This window comes from Nomascus leucogenys, unplaced genomic scaffold (genome assembly GCF_006542625.1).
Source record: "Nomascus leucogenys isolate Asia unplaced genomic scaffold, Asia_NLE_v1 Super-Scaffold_285, whole genome shotgun sequence".
NCBI lineage: Eukaryota > Metazoa > Chordata > Mammalia > Primates > Hylobatidae > Nomascus > Nomascus leucogenys.
The window spans coordinates 3,499,655-3,518,354 of record NW_022095770.1 but is presented as its reverse complement, the minus strand read 5'-3'; the positions used below and the strand labels follow the sequence as shown (position 1 = coordinate 3,518,354).

Below are 18,700 nucleotides of genomic sequence, written 5' to 3'. Positions count from 1 at the left end.
AAACAGGGCCTGGGATTCAGAGATGAGTCCGACAGCATGCTTGTCCTCCGCTAGTCCTGGACTAGCTGGTGGGACAGTCGGCCCCAGCACGCACACAGTTAATGCATCCAGCCCCACCACCAAGACACAGAACGGCCCCATCTCCCCCAGCAAGTCCCTGTGCCCCCTACTATCAGCCATGCTCCCTCCTACCCAACCTGAAACCTCCTTTCTGTCCTAGTTCTGCCCCTTCCAGAAAGCCATATAAATGGAGCCTGCTAGCATTCAGCCCTCTGCATCTTGCTTCCATCTCCAACACATCCTTCAGCACCCAGAGTGATCTTTCCCAAATATAAATTCACCACTCCTGGCAGGCGCTGTGGCTCATACCTGTAATCCCAGCACTTTGGGAGGCCGAGATGGGCGGATCATGAGGTCAGGAGTTCGAGACCAGCCTGGCCAACATGGCAAAACTCCATCTCTACTAAAAATACAAAAATTAGCCAGGCATGGTGGTGGGCACCTGTAATTCCAGCTACTAGGGAGGCTGAGGCAGGAGAATCGCTTGAACCCGGGAGGCAGAGGTTGCAGTGAGCCAAGATCATGCTATTGCACTCCAGCGTGGGCAACAAGAGCAAGACTCAGTCTCAAAAAAAAAAAAAAAAAGAGACAGATGTCTGGCCTCTGCCCACTGCTCATGCCAGTCTATGTTTTTGTCTCAGAGGTTTTTTTGTTTTTTGAGATGGAGTCTCACTTTGTTGCACAAGCTGGAATGCAGTGGCACGATCTCAGCTCACTACAACCTCCACCTCCTGGGTTCAAGCGATTCTCCTGCCTCATCCTCCTAAGTAACTGGGATTACAGGTGCTCGCCACCACGCCTGGCTAATTTGTTGTATTTGTGGTAGAGATGGGGTTTCACCATGTTGGCCAGGTTGGACTTGAACTCCTGACCTCAAGTGATCCACTCACCTTGGCCTCCCAAAGTGCTGGGATTACAGACGCAAGCCACCGCGCCTAGCCTTGTCTAAGAGTTTTTTAGTTTGAGCTCTTACTTGATGGGAGCTCTTTAATAAATGTGTCAGATTGACTGCACCTCAACTTGCTGTTTAACTCAGGAGACAGACCCTCCTGCAGACATGTGAACCCCAACTAGTCATTGTTTTTGTCAAAACACCAAACCTGAATCTGATTCCTTGGATTCAACAACTAATTTACGGGAAATACAAGGGAAACAATGACAAAAATCCAGATGGGGAAATTCTACAGAACAGATAACCCAGTTTCTTCTTCAACAGCAACAAAATTACAAGAAAAGATGGGCAATCTCTAGATTTCAAGAAATTTAGACATATATCAACCAAATGATGTGTTGACCTTTGATTCAAATCCAAACTGTAAAAAGCATTTATGAGCAATTGGGGGAAATTTGAATTCTGATCAGATATTCGATGATATTAAGGGATTATGGCTAACTTTTTAAGGTGTAATAATGGTATTGCGGTTATGGCTTTTTCTGAGTCTTTATCTTTAAGAAATTCATTATGAAGTATTTAAAGGTGAAATCACATGATGTCTCAGCTTTGTTTTTATTCCTTTTTTTTTTTTTCAACTTTTATTTTAGATTCAGGGAGTACATATGCAGGTTTATTACCTGGGTATATTGAGTAATGCTGAAGCTTTGTTTTTAAAAGAACCCAGAGGTGGCTGGGCACAGTGGGTCATGCCTGTAATCCCAGTATTTTGGGAGCTGAGGTGGGAGGAGTTTGAGACCAGTCTGGGCAACAGAGTGAGGCCCTCTCTCTACAAAAATAAAAAATTAGCCAGGTGTGGTGACATGCATCTGTGGTCCCAGCTACCTGGGAGGCTGGGGTGAGAGGATCGTTTGAGCCAGGAGGTCGAGGCTGGTGTGAGCCGTGATTGCATCACTGCACTCCGGCCTGGGCCACAGAACATGACCTTGTCTCAAAAAATAAAAAGAAAAAAATAAAATCCAGAGGTTAAAGGAGAGGGTGTGGGCATCGTCATGGTATGGCCATGAGTTGACATTGGTTGTTGATATTGGTTGAAGCTTGGTGACAGGTACTGGGTATGTGGGGATTTGTTAAATTATCCTCTCCACCTTTGTATATGCTTGGATATTCTATTATATATTGATATATTTTAATGGAGAGCCCCTCCTCAAATCTTTGGGACTGACTGGGCAGGAGGTGGTGAGATGCTGTTTTGTAGGTGAGGAAACTGACGGCCCAGTGGGCAGCCTGGCCCCAGATCACAGTGGGAGAGCCAAGATTCCAACCCAGGTCTGAGGACCAGGTCTGGGCATGTTCTGCTTCCCCTGTCTGGCTGACGTCCAGGTGGCATTCCTCAGCCACAGTGACAGCAATAGTGGCCTAAGGGGGTCCTCCCTTAGAGAGCCCCTCCCTTCCCTGCAGCCTTGGTCTCTGGCCTGGAGGGTTGTCCTGAGGTGACCTTGAGACCGCGCAGCCTCTGCAGTGAGCCCCTGGGCTGGGTTTGGCAGCCCTGGCAGCCACTCCTGACCAAGGCACCCCCATCCTTGGCTAACTCCAGGCTGGGAAGCTGGGGCCAGGTCCAGCAGACAGAGGTAGGCAGAGAGGTCTCATGCACACCCCAGCCTGGGACCTCCTGGGAATCTGCTGGAAGAACTTACTGCAGCCCAAGGGCAGGAAGGGTGGCAGATTTTGCTTCTTTTTAGCAGGACTGGAGGCAGGACCCAGTGCAACCTGCTGCCTGCCACCTGCCACAGTTCCCAGAGCCATCCCCACCACAGGCTGCGGCTCGAGCACCGAACAGGGCAGTGTCAGCTGTGGGGCTGGCCATGGGTGCCCACGACCACCTCCGAGGTGTGGGTGCCAGGGTTCCAGGCTGCAGTGAGAGTAAAGGGGTCAAGATGAGTCACCTCTTCGGCATGTCCAGGGGTTCAGACTGCACAAAAAGAGGACCCAGTGTCCCTTCACAGCCTGAGGCACTGGGCAGGGACAAAGCGTCTCTGTCAATCAGCTGATTGGAGACTGTGAAACAGATGTCCTTCCCACTTTACAAATGGGAAACTGAGGCTCAGGGAAAGACAGGGACTCACCTGGGGTCACAGAGGGAGTTTGGGACAGAGGCCAGACTCGGCCCAGTGGCAGGTGGTGAAATGCAGCCCTGCCCTGCTCTAGCCTTTGTTCTCTGCCCACTCCCTTCTCAGTGCTGGCCACAGCGAGGGACCTAGGCTGCTGGGAGCCCTTAGAGGGGGCAGCATTTGGCCCTGATCTGGCTACCTGAGACCAGCAGCAGCCCATTCTTGGTGAGTGTCTGAGATTTCTGGCTTTTTGGAGATGTAGCTGCTAAGAGTTTGGGGGGACAGGGTCCCTCTCAGGGCCAGCTCACAGTGGGACCCCTGGGTAAGATCCCCCCGCTCTGAGGATGTGGGAAAGATGCTGCTCTACCTCAGAGACTGCAGCATGACCTACAGTGGTCAGACAGCAGAAAGGACTGCCAAGGACAGCTGCAGTGCTAGGTCGGGGAAGCTGGTGGTTCTGAGAAAATCTGGGCTGGTGGGAGGGGAAGCAGGGGCTTCTCTGGGGGAGAGGGTGGGGGCTGGGACCTCAGATACTGTCTTTTCAAAATTGATTTATTGGGTTTCATTATAAAATTATATGTACTCATTAAAAACATTTCAGAAAAAAACTTGAGGGCAAAGAGGAAATTCCTCATCATCTTTCCATGCAGAGGAGGACCCAGTACTGAGAGAGGGTGACAGGGCCCACATCTGGGGAGCTGACACGAAGTGCTGCCTGCCATGCATCACACGTTCCAGCTTCCCGGGGCCAGCGTGGCCAGTGGGAGCCGGGTGCCAGGGCACATTGCCATCCTTGGCAGCACCATGGGCCTTTAGGGTAGGGGTTCTGTGGAGGGTGTGGCTACAGTGTTGGCCTCCCTGCCTGCTCAAGTGTGGAGGGGAGGGAGAACTGCTGCCAACGCTCTGGACTCTGGGATGGGGGTGGGCATGATTCTGGGTGAGCCCACCTCCCTGGGCGGGGCATCCAGACAAAGCCCTGGCCAGTTCTGCAACATCCAAGTTCACGGGTGGTGGACAGGCCCGAGGGTTCAACATCAGGTCAGGGACCCTGCCTGGCTCCTTCCTTGGGCCCCAGTGCCAGGCACCCTGGTGAGGGATGAAGAGAGGAAGGAAAGGACACAGAGAGGGGAGACCAAAGCCACTTGGAAGGATTCTTTCTTCCAAACTATCCACATAAGCAGTTTTCTAACTCCTTCCCAGAGCCCAAGGGTTCTGGCAGGGGCTTGAGGGGCAGGTTGGGGTGGTGATGGGGGATGCACTGCCTTTCTATCTGGAACTTGAGCCTTATGGTATATTCAGGAAAAAGGCTTGAACCAGTGAAGTACTGATCTGGTCCAACAGACAGAAAGAGGGCCCAGAGAGGTCAGGGCTTGGTCCAACTCGCACAGTGGTGGGGGGTCTGCAGAGACTGCTTTCCTGTCTTGTGCTGTTGGCAGAACCTCAGCTTTGGGACTTGAGGGGGAGTTTGCAGTGGCAATTAGGACAAAGGACGCTGAGCTCTCAGTTGAGTTGGGGGAGGAGAGAAAAGAAGGAGTTGGATCCTGAGGGAGTTGGATGTTGCAGACTGGACTCCAGAGCCTGGGGGTGTGCGCGATCCTGGGGTGTGGGGGCGGGGCTGAGGCTGCTCCACAAGGGTTCTCGAGGTTCTCCATACAGGAAGGGGCGGTGTGGGGAAATGGGGATGCGGCCTGAAATTCAATCCCATGTGGGTTGAGTTATGATGTCATCTGACACCCTCTCACAGAGCTGCACCTACCCCAAGGAAGGGGCAAGTTTTTCTTTGATGGGCACCTGGGGGGCTGTTTAGCTGAAGCCTCGTTTTATTTGCTTCGCTTTTTTTGTTTTTGTGTTTTTTTTTGAGACGACTTTCGCTCTGTGGCCCAGGCTGGAGTGCAATGGTGTGATCTCAGTTTACCGCAACCTCCGCCTCCTGGGTTCAAGCAATTCTCCTGCCTCAGCCTCCCGAGTAGCTGGGATTACAGACATGCCCCACCACGCCCAGCAATTTTGTATTTTTAGTAGAGATGGGGTTTATCCACGTTGGTGAAGCTCGCCTCGAACTCCTGACCTCAGGTGATCCTCCCGCCTCAGCCTCCCAAAGTGCTGGGATGACAGTGTGAGCCACCGCGCCCGGCCTGGAGCTGCATTTTTGTTGTAAGCACTTTGTTCTTACTTGGATTAAGTTTATCTTAGGGTGGTTTGGGGCAGGCTGAGGGAGATTGGAAGGCAGAAACCACCCCCTCAGGACAACCACGTGGATCTCCTTAGGGTCCGGGTAGTGGAACTGGGCTCTGTGACCCTGGAGTTGGAGGGGAAGCTGTAAGCAGGGATGGAACGGGCCACCCGCACCCTCACACAGCTGTGACCAACAGGCACGGTCGTCCGCATTCACCTGCCCAACTCCCATGCCCTGAGTCCTGTCCTCCAGGGCATTCCTACTGGCACTACCCCGATTTCCCAAAAGATTCCAGGGATCTCTCTTCTCTCTCTCTCTCTTTTTTTTGACAGTCTCTGTTGCCCAGGCTGGAATGCAGTAGCTGATCTCAGCTCACTGGAACCTCTACCCCCTGGGTTCAAGCGATTTTCCTGCCTCAGCCTCCCGAGTAGCTTGGGATTACAGGCGTGTGCCACCACGCCCAGCTAATTTTTGTATTTTTAGTAGATGGGGTTTTGCCATGTTGGCCAGGCTGATCTCAAACTCCTGACCTCAAGTGATCCTCCCGCTTTGGCCTCCCAAGGGAGGGTTCCTTCCTCCCAGGCTGAGGCACCCTTCCCCACACATCTACTGGAGGGACTTAGTGTTGGGGCCAGGGGGTGGCTGGGTAAGGCTGGATCCCAGACTTGTCAGGCCAGGTTGGGGTAGGGGAGGATACACGGGGGACCCGTCTCCCAGCCTTTCTGGGCCGGTGCCCGAGGCGATCTGCCCCGCTGCCCGCCCTTCGGCCACCACCCAGGTCACATGCGCGCGCCGGAGCCGACGGGCGCCAGGCTCCACCGAGCCACCCGCGGTCGTGGCGGCCCCTCGCGCCTCTGCGGAGGGAAGGCCGCCGGCTTCGCCAGGCGGCGCGCGTCGGGGTCGCGGCTCTTTGAACTCGGCCCCGCGAGGGGATGCGCCATCGGTTTCGTGGCTTGCGTGGAGCCGCAGCAACGAGCCAGTCGCCGCGCGGCGTTGCTTAGTCCGGGCCTCGCTGCGAGTCGGTGGGCGAGGCGGGAGGTGCTCCCTTAGCCAGGCGGGTGGAGGAAGGTGTGAGCGCCGCATCCCAACTTCGCGGAGCCTACAGGCGCGGGCAGGCGAGACTGGAGTGCAGCGCGGCGGCCTAGTCCCGGCGTCCCGGCGTCCCTAACTCCCGCAGGCGCCGAGCCGATTCAGCCGCGCGGCTGCAGTGACACCCAGCGGCCGTCGCGGGAAGTGCGGGCGCCGCGGCCAGGCCTCCCGGGCTCTTGTCTCTCGAGGTTCCCACCCCGGTTACGCGCGGGCACCCCCGAGGAGAGCGGCCGCGCGCTGCAGATGCCCGCGGGGCACTTCCCCTGCCCCTCCCCCGTTTCCTCCCCGCAGGCGCCCGAGCGCCGGGAGATCCTGCGCCGCGGCAGTGCCCGGAAGGGCGGGGCGGGGTGCAGCAGCGGCGCTGGGCTGTGACCCGGGCAGTTTCACTTCTGGATCCTGCTCGGGCTATGATAGGACAGCGTGGGGGCGGCGGGGGGACACGCGGGCACCCCGAGATCCGGCGCTCGGGACCCCGATGAGGGGAGGCCTTTTACTCCCGGGGTGTCACGCGACCCACGCTTTCCTCCGTGTCCACTCCCACCCCGCATGGGTTCCACTTTGCTGTCCCCCGAGCTGCCGCTCCTCCCCAGCAGACACCGCCTCCGCCGGGGCTGCCGACCCCCGGAGAGGCCCCGAGCGGCGTGGGCGGCGGGAGGAGGGAGCTGTGAAGCCGCAGGCAGGGGGTTAGGCTGCGGGCTGCTGAGACGCCGAGCTGTTTCTCAGAAGTGCAGCTGCCCCTCCCCTCACACCCCCCTCACTCCCACCGCGCACCGCACCCCTGCCCCCCCTCCGCCGGCCTCGCTTTCCTCTCCCAGGCACCCTAGCCGGGAATCTGGGGTCTGGGTCCACGCAGAATTAAGAGGAGAACCTGAGAAAGGGCGGGGGCCGGGGGTTCAGACCCAGCCTCAGCGCGCATTATTCCGAGCCTCCTACAATTCCACAGGTGAGGGGACCGTGTCCCCTACCCCTGGGGCCCAGGTTTGGAATTTGATAGAACAGTTAGGAAAATGACATCTGGAGAGTCACGGGCCGGGCCACTGTTACTCTAGCTCCAGCGCCCAGTGAGGAGAGGAGAGAGAGGGATGACCTGGAGCCTGGCTGGTGCAGTGAGGTTGAGGCCAGTCTTAGGAGTACCAGCTGGAAGGCCCTTCAGAGATCCCTGGCTCTGGGGAAAATCAATGCCCAGAAGGGGAAGTCAAGTGTCTGGACTCATCCCGAGAGGGAGAGAGGGCTGGGATTGGAACCAGGTCTCCAAATACTTGCGGGAGTCTGCGACTGTCTTTTGCTTGGGACTTCAGAGCTTTGCTGGATTCACTGACTCAGCCTGCTTTCCCCCAACATGCACAAACACACACACACACGAGATACGTGCACGCGCGCACACACACACACACAGATACACAGACACACACAAACACAGACAGACATGCAGGGAGAGAGACAGGCACACATGGAGACAGACACACCACGCAAAGAGACACACAGCTCCCCAGGAGTCTAGCGGGGCAGCTGAGGTCTGTGAGTGAGACATTCTCAGTGAGACACTGAGAATGCAATTCCAGTGGGGGTGGGATGGGGATTGGGCGGTGGAAGGACAAGCCCGGGGGAGGAGGTGGCATCGCCCCCCTAGTTCCCATCCACCACCACCCCCAGTGCTGTGGTTTATTTGCCTAGGCGCTCTTCTGGGCCAGGGGGCCAGGGGACTGGGGTGGAGAGGCGAGGTGATGGGAAAGACTGTTCTGGGGCTTCCTGCCCCCTCACTCCTGGGGAAGGGGGGCAGCTGCCATCACCCGCAGGCCTTTCCACTGCAGCCCTTTCCTTGGGTATGTGTTATTCTGGGGGAAGGTCTGTTATTTGCAGAGAAGGGAGGCAGCTGCCTACTTCACAGGTCAAGACAGAGTTAAAAACAAAACCACAGCAAATTCAACACCCCGTGTCCTTCAGGGACTTTCCATGACACCTTCCTTCCCCCCTCTCCCCTAAGCCAGGGAGCACCTCCCCAGAGGGCCTCCCCACCCCAGGTGCAGTGGCTTTTGGCTTTTATGCAAACAACTGTCTGATCCGGGAATGCTCCACAGCCGGAACTGTGGCCTGGGCCGAATGTGCCCCTCCACCATCCCTTGGGCCAGTGTTTCTGGTCTTCCTGGAGCTGTGACCTTCACTCTTCCTCAGACCCTGGATTCTGAGGGACAGGAGATGAGGGCAGGAAGCTAGGTCCTTTCCCCCTGCCTGCCCTTGAGTGGCAGTTGCCTGCAGGTGGAGGTTTGGGCACAGCAACCTAAGTGAATGGTCCGGGGTTTTGAGTGATGGGGGAGGGGGAGAAGGAGGGTGCAGGTGTGGGGTGGCCTCCACTGCCAGGCCCACCACCCTCTAGGGCATCGAATTAGCTCCCAAGATCAGGAAGGAAAACTCTTCTCAGGCTGGGAGTCCATTCAACCCCAACGCCAGTGTGGACCTCTGGTCCTGCTCACTGGCAAAGGGGGTCAGGGTCTCCCTGTCTCCCTCTCTTCTGCCTGAGCTGCTTCTGCTTTGGGGAGGGATTGGGGATGGGGAAGGGCATATAATCTTCTCTCCAGGGCTGAAAACCAGCTACTGAGGGGCCGTTTGTGAATGTATTCAGTGCTAAAATGCAAAGGCAGGGTGCCATGCCATTCCTTTCTCCTCCTCAGCTTGAGCAAGACTGGGAAACCTGTAGGAGACCCTCAGCCAGTTTGGACATTTTGGGGTGCTGATGGGAGGGAGATGATGCTGATCATGGAGCCAGAGGGTGCTGGTGCCAGCCTGGCCCCACACTTGCTGGTCTTAAAACTTCAGACCATCTTTCTCATGCCTCTTCCACAGAAGACGGAAAATGGAGGGTGCTTTAGATGAGGCTGAGCAGAAGGCCAGACTCTCTCTACCTTCTCTAATGTTTTCTAAGAGAGAACACAATCACGATGGAAAGAAAGCAGCCCCATCCCTATGCCATTCTCCTAGGACTTTTCCCCCTAACACCTTCAGTTTTGGTCTCCAAGTATCTAAAAACTGTATTTAAATATGGTCGAGTTTAAGGACTGCAACTCAAGTTTCCCAATGTGGATGCCTATGAGCCCCCACACATGAAAAAGTCAGAACTTGACTGTATTTTAAGAAGAATCTCTGTCGAGGGAGGAAGGCAGAGCAGTGACTTGGAATAGGGGTGCACCATGCTGAATGTGTTGATCATGCTAAGTCCAGGTCCTCAACCTCCTCCAGTTTCCTTAGTGAACTAAGAACCAGTGGAACAAGGAACTCTATCAAGTGGGTACAGGGGCCAGCAGCAGGATCACAGTGGTAGGCTCAGCAAGGCGTCAGGTGAGAACCTTTATTTCAGTGATAATTCATTTTTCTTGATAACCGGACTTTAAGAAATAGAGGGGCAAAATTACGAAAGTATTCCTTGGGGCGGGATGAAACCCATCTACATCCTGACACCAGCAGCCACAAATGATAAGGAGGCACAAGGACTAATTTCAAACATACCAGGATTTTTTTATTTTGCAGTGTAAAAATCAAACATGATAAACCTAGAAAACTATCAGCAGGGCTATTTCTTATAGGGTTCCAGCAAGGGTTAGCATTGCTACATTTCAGAAGCTGACTTTCTTTAAACAGTCTTTACAGAGGAGTAAACTTCACAGTCCCACACATGGCTGGGCTCCGGGTAGAACTCCATAGGAGTGACGAGGGAAAGTCACCACTGGGCAGGGAGGGCATTTCTGAGAAATGCAGATGAGAGGAGAGGCTGTGAGCACAGGCTGTGTCAAAACCCAGGGCAAGGGCTCCCTCCCGCCTTCCCTCCCAGTGGGAAGGCCACCCTGAACCCCAAACCACATTCTGTTCCTTCCTCATCATTCTGCAGACAATGGTCATCCACAGACCACATGTGTGGTGGCTTTGGCAACCAGAAATTTAAAATAAGCTATGGTTTTTCCAGTAGCCAAAATGATCCTGCACCAAAGCTCATAGACTGAGAACCTGAGCATGCAAAACCACAGTCTGGGTGAAGGGATGTCTGCTTTGTAAATGACCTGCTAATTCTTTGCAACCCACAGTAATTTGGTTTCTGTGAACCCACAGAAGCAGGCCCACCAAAAAGGGCCTTGTCTGCTAGCCTGGAGTATACATGAGTCACTGGCGGTGGGATCAGTCATTTTTAAGGCTGCCCCATTTTCCTAACATGTTAAAATGTGTGTTCTCAGTCTTTTCAAGAGAAGCAAAGCGGCACTTACAGAGTGTGAGATAGACTCACAGATCTCCGGCAAGTGATTGGGGAAGGTGGGTGGCATCTTGGGACTCTCTCCAGGCTTTCTAGAGTGGGGTCAGTGGAGAGATGAACAGTGAGAAGCATTTGAAGAAACTCAAGTTCTGGAGCAGCGGGGGGTGGGGTACTAATGGTTGAGGACTCACAGACAGTGAGGGAGCAAAGCGCTTTGACTTCCCTGGGTGCGACACCATGAAGTATCTATAGCACGTGGTTAGCTCATGTTGGTTCCAAGGGTCAGCAGATCCTCTGCCCTTGTGCATTAAAACAACATGAAGGAAACTGTGTTAGAGATCAGTTACCTCCATAATTCATTTGTAAAGGAATTACTATTATGATCTAGTATGGTCTTGGGATATTTTTCACATCTTTAAATTTAGGACACGGTACATTTTCCACTGAAAATTTACAACCATCCAACATAATGCACACCACCCCTCAAAGGTAACATTAGCTCATATACAAAATTATGGAAAACCTCACAACATCCTTGGAAGGTAGATATTGTTATATCCTTACAAAAATTTAATACACCCATTAACATTCCTATTTCAAATAGCTCAATCGATACCAACACATAAGACAGCCCACTATTGTGATACAGTATTAAGAAGAAACTCAGGCCAGCCGCGGTGCCTCACGCCTGTAACCCCAACACTATGGGAGGCTGAGGTGGGCAGATTACTTGAGCCCAGGAGTTCAGGACCAGCCTGGGCAACATGGTGAGACCCTGTCTCTACAAAAAGGACAAAAATTAGCTGGGTGTGGTGGCCCACGCCTGTAGTCTCAGCTAGTTGGGAGGCTAAGACAGGAGGATGGCTCATTGCTTGAGCCCAGGAGGTTGAGGCTGCAAGTGAGCCTTGATTGTGCCACTGCACTCAGCCTGGGGAAACAGAGTGAGACTTTGTCTCAAAAAGAAAAAAAAAAGAGAGGAAACTTGTATCCAATTTATTCAAACTGCAAAAACCTGTGTATCTTCATAACAATGGTGGGGCAAAGACTATCTACAGCTGGGGCAAGGGAGAGGCACAGTCTTGTGTTACTTTACAAGCTCTCAGAAGTTTAAAGCCCACAACTCTCCTTCAGGCTCTTCTGAGTCCATGGTCCTAAAGGGTCAGGAGTCCCAAACCCTGGGCTCATTCTCAGAACCATTCAGTTGTGCAGCCTTGGAGAACAGAGTCCTTTTCCTGAGGTGGCCCTGGTCCAGCTGCTGGTTTCAGATCAAAATTGTCCTCCTTCATCGGCACTTATATCTCAAATCATTCTCCTTGTCTGAACTCTGGATATAGAGGTTTTTTGAACTATACTTTCTGTGTGAACACAAAAATAGCTTCCAATTCTCTAAAAGATGAGGTATCACTATATATCGCTTTTTTTCCTTCTGTTCCTGGTGCTTTTAGGACAAAGTTTCACCACTCCCTTTTCTTTTCTTGAGCTCACAAGTCCCGATGCTGACTCTTTGAGTCCTCAGATAGCCAGGCTCTTTCACATCTTGAGTGTCCCAGAGTTTCCAAATCTCTGCTAGAGTCCAACATACCTCCTCTCAGTGGGGTACGCTTTAAAGTGAGGACTTAAAAGAAACATTTCCATTGTGGTTTATCACCTGGGATTATATGTAACAGTACTACTTTTTTTCCTTAAAACATTCTTTTTTTTTTTTTTTTTTTTTTGAGATGGAGTCTCACTCTGTTGTCCAGGCTGGAGTGCAATGGCACAATCTTGGCTCACTGCAACCTCCGCCTCCCAGGTTCAAGCAATTCTCCCGCCTCAGCCTCCCGAGTAGCTGGGATTACAGGTGCGCACCACCACACCCAGCTAATTTTGTTTTTTTTTTTCGAGATGGAGTCTCGCTCTGTCACCCAGGCTGGAGTGCAATGGTGCGATCTCGGCTCACCACAACCTCCGCCTCCCAGGTTCAGGTGATTCTCCTGCCTCAGCCTCCTAAGTAGCTGGGATTACAGGCATGTGCCACCACGCCCGGCTAATTTTGTATTTTTAGTAGAGACAGGGTTTCTCCATGTTGGTCAGGCTGGTCTCAAACTCCCAACCTCAGGTGATCCGCCCGCCTTGGCCTCCCACAGTGCTGGGATTACAGGCACCTGACCCTCCTTAAAACATTCTAAACCTCACATTCAGTAGGGGTTAGGGAGGTGGGGGTGGGGCAGGAAATAGGAGAATAATAGTGATACAGAGGCTACCTGGAAAAACTTTATGTTCTGTCTCTTCCTCACGAAACAAAGCCGAAAAGAAAAACTTTATGTGGATGTGAGATTTGATAGTAACACAGTGTTTCAACTGAGCAAAATTTTGTGTTCTTAAACATTTCTGTTTGCCAAAGAAATCTGAGGTTGTGGCTGGGAGCAGTGGCTCTTGCCTGTAGTCCCAGCACTTTGGGAGGCTGAGGTGGGCAGACTGCTTGAGCCCAGGATTTTGAGACTAGCCTGGGCAGTATGGCAAAACGCCATCTCTGCAAAAAAATACAAAAAAATTAGCTGTGCATGGTGGTGTGCCTGTAGTCCCAGCTACTTAGGAGGCTGAGGTGGGAGGATTGTTTGAGTCTAGGAGGTCAAAATCTGAGGTCATTTTATATCTGGACCATTTTGAGTATGGGCCTAACAAAATGTTAAGCACTGCATTTAAAAGGTGAGAAATTTTGTCACTGACAAAGTCAGAGGCTGTGTCAGGAACAGCTCACAATGGGTCATAAAGCATAAGATTAGCTGGCTTATCTGTGCCAAGGCGAATGTCTTTTTGGGAGAATAACTTGAGGAAACTAAAGACTGATGAGTTCATTTTCTCTCTTTTTTTTTTCTGGTGGTAGTGGTGGGGGCTCAAGGGAGAGACACTTCTATTTAGTTTTCTCTCCGTAGGAAGTACCGATGCAACACTTCAGGTAGTGACAGAAAACATTTGGAGAGCCGGGCACTGTTTGTGCATGCCCGTAATCCCAGCTACTTGGGAGGCTGAGGCAGGAGGATTGCTTGAGCACAGGAGTTTGAGTCTGGCCTAGGCAACATAGTGAGACCCTGGTCCTCTAAAATATATATATATATATACAAAAAAAATAAATTAAAAAATTAAAAAACACCTGGAGCACTGGTTCTGTTTCTTTTCCACCCTCAGCCCAGTTCTGTCACCTTGGCTGCAAGGAAACTTTGCATGGGTTTTTTTGTTTGTTTGTTTTTGTTTTAGACAGTTTCGCTCTTGTTGCCCAGGCTGGAGTGCAGTGGTGCCATCTCGGCTCACCGCAACCTCCGCCTCCAGGGTTCAAGCGATTCTCCTACCTCAGCCTCCCGAGTAGCTGGGATTACAGGCATGCGCCAACACGCCCGGCTAATTTTGTATTTTTAGTAGAGATGGGGTTTCTCCATGTTGGTCAGGCAGGTCTCGAACTCCCAACCTCAGGTGATCTGCCTGCCCCAGCCTCCCAAAGTGCTGGGATTACAGGTGTGAGCCACCGCGCCTGGCCCTTCGCATGTGTTTGGTTGTTCCTCAGACCGTGGCCTCCTGGGTGTATGGTGGAAGGCCCACCTGATAAGAGGCTGGTAGGAAATGAAGGAGAGGGGCCTACAAGGCTCTTGTTCAGAGGGAGTCTGCATGAGAAAGTACAGGTACTACCTGAAGCTGCTCCAGGGCTTCAGTGCCCAGCAGTGGCAGATGCAAGTCCTGACTCTGCCCTTCTTCTGCTAAGATTCTCCTTCACCCTCACCTCCCCAGCCTTGGCAAGGGGTTGGTTAATTAGTACAGCATAAGGGGTATGTACAGAAGGAAGCGTTTATCTGTGTGATGGTAACCACTGCATGTCTGGTTCAACTTCAAGACTTAAGGATGCAGAGTTGCCACACATAAATTTTATCTGGAATTGATGGGCCCCAATCTAGGCTCAGAATGCCACAAAGAAAGTGCCTTTGTGAGTGGTCACCTTACTCAGAAAACTAACCTCAGAAGAATAGAAATCATGCAGCAAATTCATTAGTCACAGGAAAAAGGAGGATCATATCTATAAAAAGAGTCCCGAGGCTGGTGGAATGGGCCTTGGTTTCATAATCTTGAGATGCAGAAGGTGGTCTCAGGCTGGGCGTGGTGGCTCACGCCTGTAATCCCAGCACTTTGGGAGGCCGAGGCAGGCAGATCACCTGAGGTCAGGAGTTTGAGACTGGCTTGGCCAACAGAGTGAAACCCCGTCTCTACTAAAAATACAAAAATTAGCTGGGCTTGGTGGTGGGCACCTGTAATCCCAGCTACTTGGGAGGCTGAGGCAGAAGAATTGCTTGAACCCGGGAGGCAGAGGTTGCAGTGAGCCAAGATTGCGCCACTGCACTCCAGCCTGGGCAACAGAGCAAGACTCTGTCTCAAAACAAAACAAAACAAAAAAAGTTGGTCTCCTCTGCAAAGACTTGAACACTAAACTGGTGGAAAGGCTTCCTTTCCCTCGTTTTCTCTTCTACTAATCCCTGCTTCCAAATTCCCTTTCTCTTGTCCCTTGAAGAACCAACAGGATGTGTGATATTTCAAGAACATAATGAGCAACTCCTCTTTCACAAAGGGAATAAGCAATCTGGCATAGCTTGGAGTCTAGTATTACGGAAATACAGTGATATACTGAAGACTACACACCAAAATACATCCATTCCTTTAGCTGAAGTCTCAAACATGTTGGGACTGTTGCCATGGAATTTCATAAAACCTTTTTTCCTGAGACAGACGCCATGCCACAAAGAAGGATAAGCCATTTGTGCAGTCTGAGGTGGAACATTTTAATTACTGGCAGCACATAGACGAGTTGAGTTGGAGCCGAATGCATAAGCCCTTTAGAAATAAAACGCTAATCTACCAGGAATTTGGGATTCTTGGCTCTGGTAGAAATGTTCACAAAGCTGACTCTTAATTTGTAAATAGGCTCCATGAAGTTGTCCCTGGAAGCAGAATTTATTTTCCCTAACATAATTTCTTAAAAAGGAAAAAAAAAAAAAAAGGCTTTGGCAAACAGCTGCATGTGCCAATTTGTGTGTACGCTTTGTGGCAAGATCAAAATACTTTTCTGTTTTTTGTTCCTCTCCACCACCTTCTTCACATTCACAACTCAGTGGTTAAAGGAAAAACTTAACACACCATTTTCATACCAAAGGAATGTGAAACATGTATTCATATAAATACTCTTCTGCTTAATATCCATACATTAGGAGGTTTAAAAAATACCTTGTGGTTACTGCATAATCACATATGAATTAAAGCTAGAAGGGATCTAAGAGAACGTTTAAATCTAATTCCTATTTTATGGATGAGGAAACTGAGGTTTTTTTGTTTTTGTTTGTTTTTGTTTTGTTTGAGACAGGGTCTCACTCTGTCGCCCAGACTGGAGTGCAGTAGTGCGATCTCCACTCACTGCAACCTCTGCCTCCCAGGCTCAAGCGATTTTTCTGCCTCAGCCTCCGGAGTAGCTGGGATTACAGGCGTGTGCCACTACTGCCCAGCTAATTTTTGTATTTTTAGTAGAGACAGGGTTTCACCATGTGCGTCAGGCTGGTCTCGAACTCCTGACCTCAAATGATGCACCTGCCTCGGCCTCCCAAAGTGTTGGGATTACAGGTGTGAGCCACCAAGCCTGGCCGGAAACTGAGTTTTAAGAGTTAAATGAGGCTAGGTGTCGTGGCTCACACCTGTAATCCCAGCACTTTAGGAGGCTGAGGCAGGCTGATTGCTTGAGCCCAGGAGTTCAAGACCAGCATGGGCAACATAGTGAGACCCCTATCTCTACAAAAAGAACAAAATTTAGCCAGACATGGTGGTGTGCACCTGTTGTCCCAGTACTCAAGAGGCTGAGGTGGGAGGATCACCTGAGCCTGGGGAGGTCAAGGCTGCACTGAGCCATGATTGCACCACTACACTCCAGCCTGGGCAACAGAGTGAGATCTTGTCTCAAAAAAAAAAAAAAAAAAAAAAAAGTTAAACGATTTACTCAAAGTCACAGAGCTAATTAGCAAGCATTTTGTGACCTCCTATTCCAGTGCTAATTTTACAATGATAACAGCACTCCTCCTGATAGTATGTACACATTATGAGTGACAAGGATGACTTATACATCTGCAGAACCGTGATCAGACTTTCAGGAATTTTCATGGAATACAGCAGTTCCATTTCAATGGGAAAAAAAGGGCCGAAGCCTGCCTGATCAAGGAGAACTTCTCAATAGAGGTGTCCCTCCTCACCCCATTCCGGAGCTCAACTCCAATCTAAACACACATGCCATCTATCTCCAGTTCCTCTCCTGTGGGGAGGGGGAGGCTAAGCCATACTTTTTGGACTTTTTTTGTGGAAAAAAATCATTGGCAAATTTGCTTTGGGTCTGTATCACCAATTCTCCATGAACTCTTTCAAGAAGTTTTAGGTAGCTGTTTTTTGTTTGTTTGTTTGTTTTCTGTTGGTGCTGCCAAACAATTTCCCCCTTTATACCCTTGCTCTGCCAACCTTGACCAAAGGAAAGCAATGTCATCATCCACAGTGGACAAATTTCTGGAGTTTCGATGATGGTCTATATTTAAAACCATGAGTTCTTCTGGCATAGATTTTCTCCTATAGACAATTGGTTTAGCCCAAAGCAGCTCAGCTTTTCACTGGAGATGGGAGGGTAAAGGATAGAAGCAGAAGTGCCATCAGATGACATTTTTAAAAAAATGTTGTGATAGGAAATGGATCTGATGCTTGGAGAATGGGGTCTTCAGTTACTCGTAACAGATACTTATTTCATGGCTGTTCTTTTACTTACTCTTAGACTGTCATTTAGATTAGGGAGATTAGATCTTAACCCTTCAGCCTGTGAAGGGCAGAAGGGTGAGGCTTCCCAGCAAGGTCAGCTGGTCAGCTCTTCCTCTTTGTGGATTTGCACATATGACTGAAAGGCTTTTCCACATGTGGTTGATATATCTCAGAAAGAGTGTTTCATATAGCACATCTCCGGGACCACTAATTCCATTGCTGTAGAAGATAATGACCAAATACCTTTTTGGCTTTTAAATTCCATAAAATTCAAGTCCCTGATGGGAAAACAAAGGTTTCACAAAAGTAATAATATGCTAGATCTGCGAATAATTTCTGAAGGAAGACAGTGTTTCTCTGGCTACCCATGTGAACACAGCTAAAAATGGTATGAAAAGAAGTTTGGAACTGAGTATATTTTGAGAGCAATCTGTTAGGCGAGGTCATTGGTTTTTAGAAACGATGCTGAATACTTAGGAGCAATCCCTGAGACCAGATATTCACTTCAGCAGGGCTCTGTGTTCTCCTCTGGCTATGTGAGATGAGAACTCATACCGATCATGGCTTCGATAGCCACACATGTTACACTCGAAAGGGTCACGGAAGCCGTGGCAGCCCATGTGAATTGTGAACATCACATAGTCCAGGAAGAGGACACGGCAGTGGTCACACCGATACACATCCATCACCTCCCCTTCCTTGTTGATCACTTTGATGGAGTCCCTTGGGCAGATGGGCGGGGGCTTGAGGAGTTCGTAAGAGCGGGGAACTTCCTTCAGAAATGGCATCCCATTGCGGGCCCGAGGCAGGACCATGTGATTTTGCTGATAGATGTGATTCTGGCGTTCTTCATGGTTGCTGTCAGTGTCCGTGGAGTCGTGGCCACTATTGTTGGGAGAGAGGCCTCTCTCAGAAGGCAGGCTCTTCTCTGGAAGGTGGATGCTTTTCTTTTCCAGCTCTTGAGGGGTACCGTTTGACATCTCAGCCCGGGTGAGGGCTATGGGATACATGCTGCTGATAACTGGAACCATCTCCGAGGTGGGAGCAGGTGGTGTCTGGACCAAGGGGCGCAGGGCTTCGGCGCCGAGATAGCTGATGGCGTTATTGATGGCTTGGTCCATCATGCGGGTCTGTATGAGCTCACTCTCTTTCTCATACATGTAACTCGAATTATAGTTGACATCAAAGCAGTGGCGCTTCTCACCTGGAACAAGGGACAGAAAGGGTTACAAAGGGAACACTGCCAAGGCAGAGAGTTTGTGAATATTTTCTAGAGACCTCAAAAAGGGAGGAGAGTTAAGTTGCCTGCTGCTCAAGAAGACCAAGCCTGGCAG

At 50.9% G+C, this 18,700-nt stretch overlaps 1 protein-coding gene across 16 annotated transcripts in view; it reads right to left on the bottom strand.

The window, feature by feature from the left end:
* Positions 1-9,814: 9,814 nt before the first annotated feature.
* Positions 9,815-18,700, bottom strand: part of IKZF3 (IKAROS family zinc finger 3) — a 103,088-nt gene continuing 94,202 nt past the window's right edge. For all 16 annotated transcript variants that reach the window (XM_030808175.1, XM_004091394.3, XM_030808170.1 and 13 more), the window contains one exon: positions 9,815-18,570. In XM_030808175.1, the coding sequence (XP_030664035.1) occupies positions 17,867-18,570 (704 nt within the window). In that variant the 3' untranslated portion in view covers positions 9,815-17,866. The remainder of the gene's footprint in view (positions 18,571-18,700) is intronic.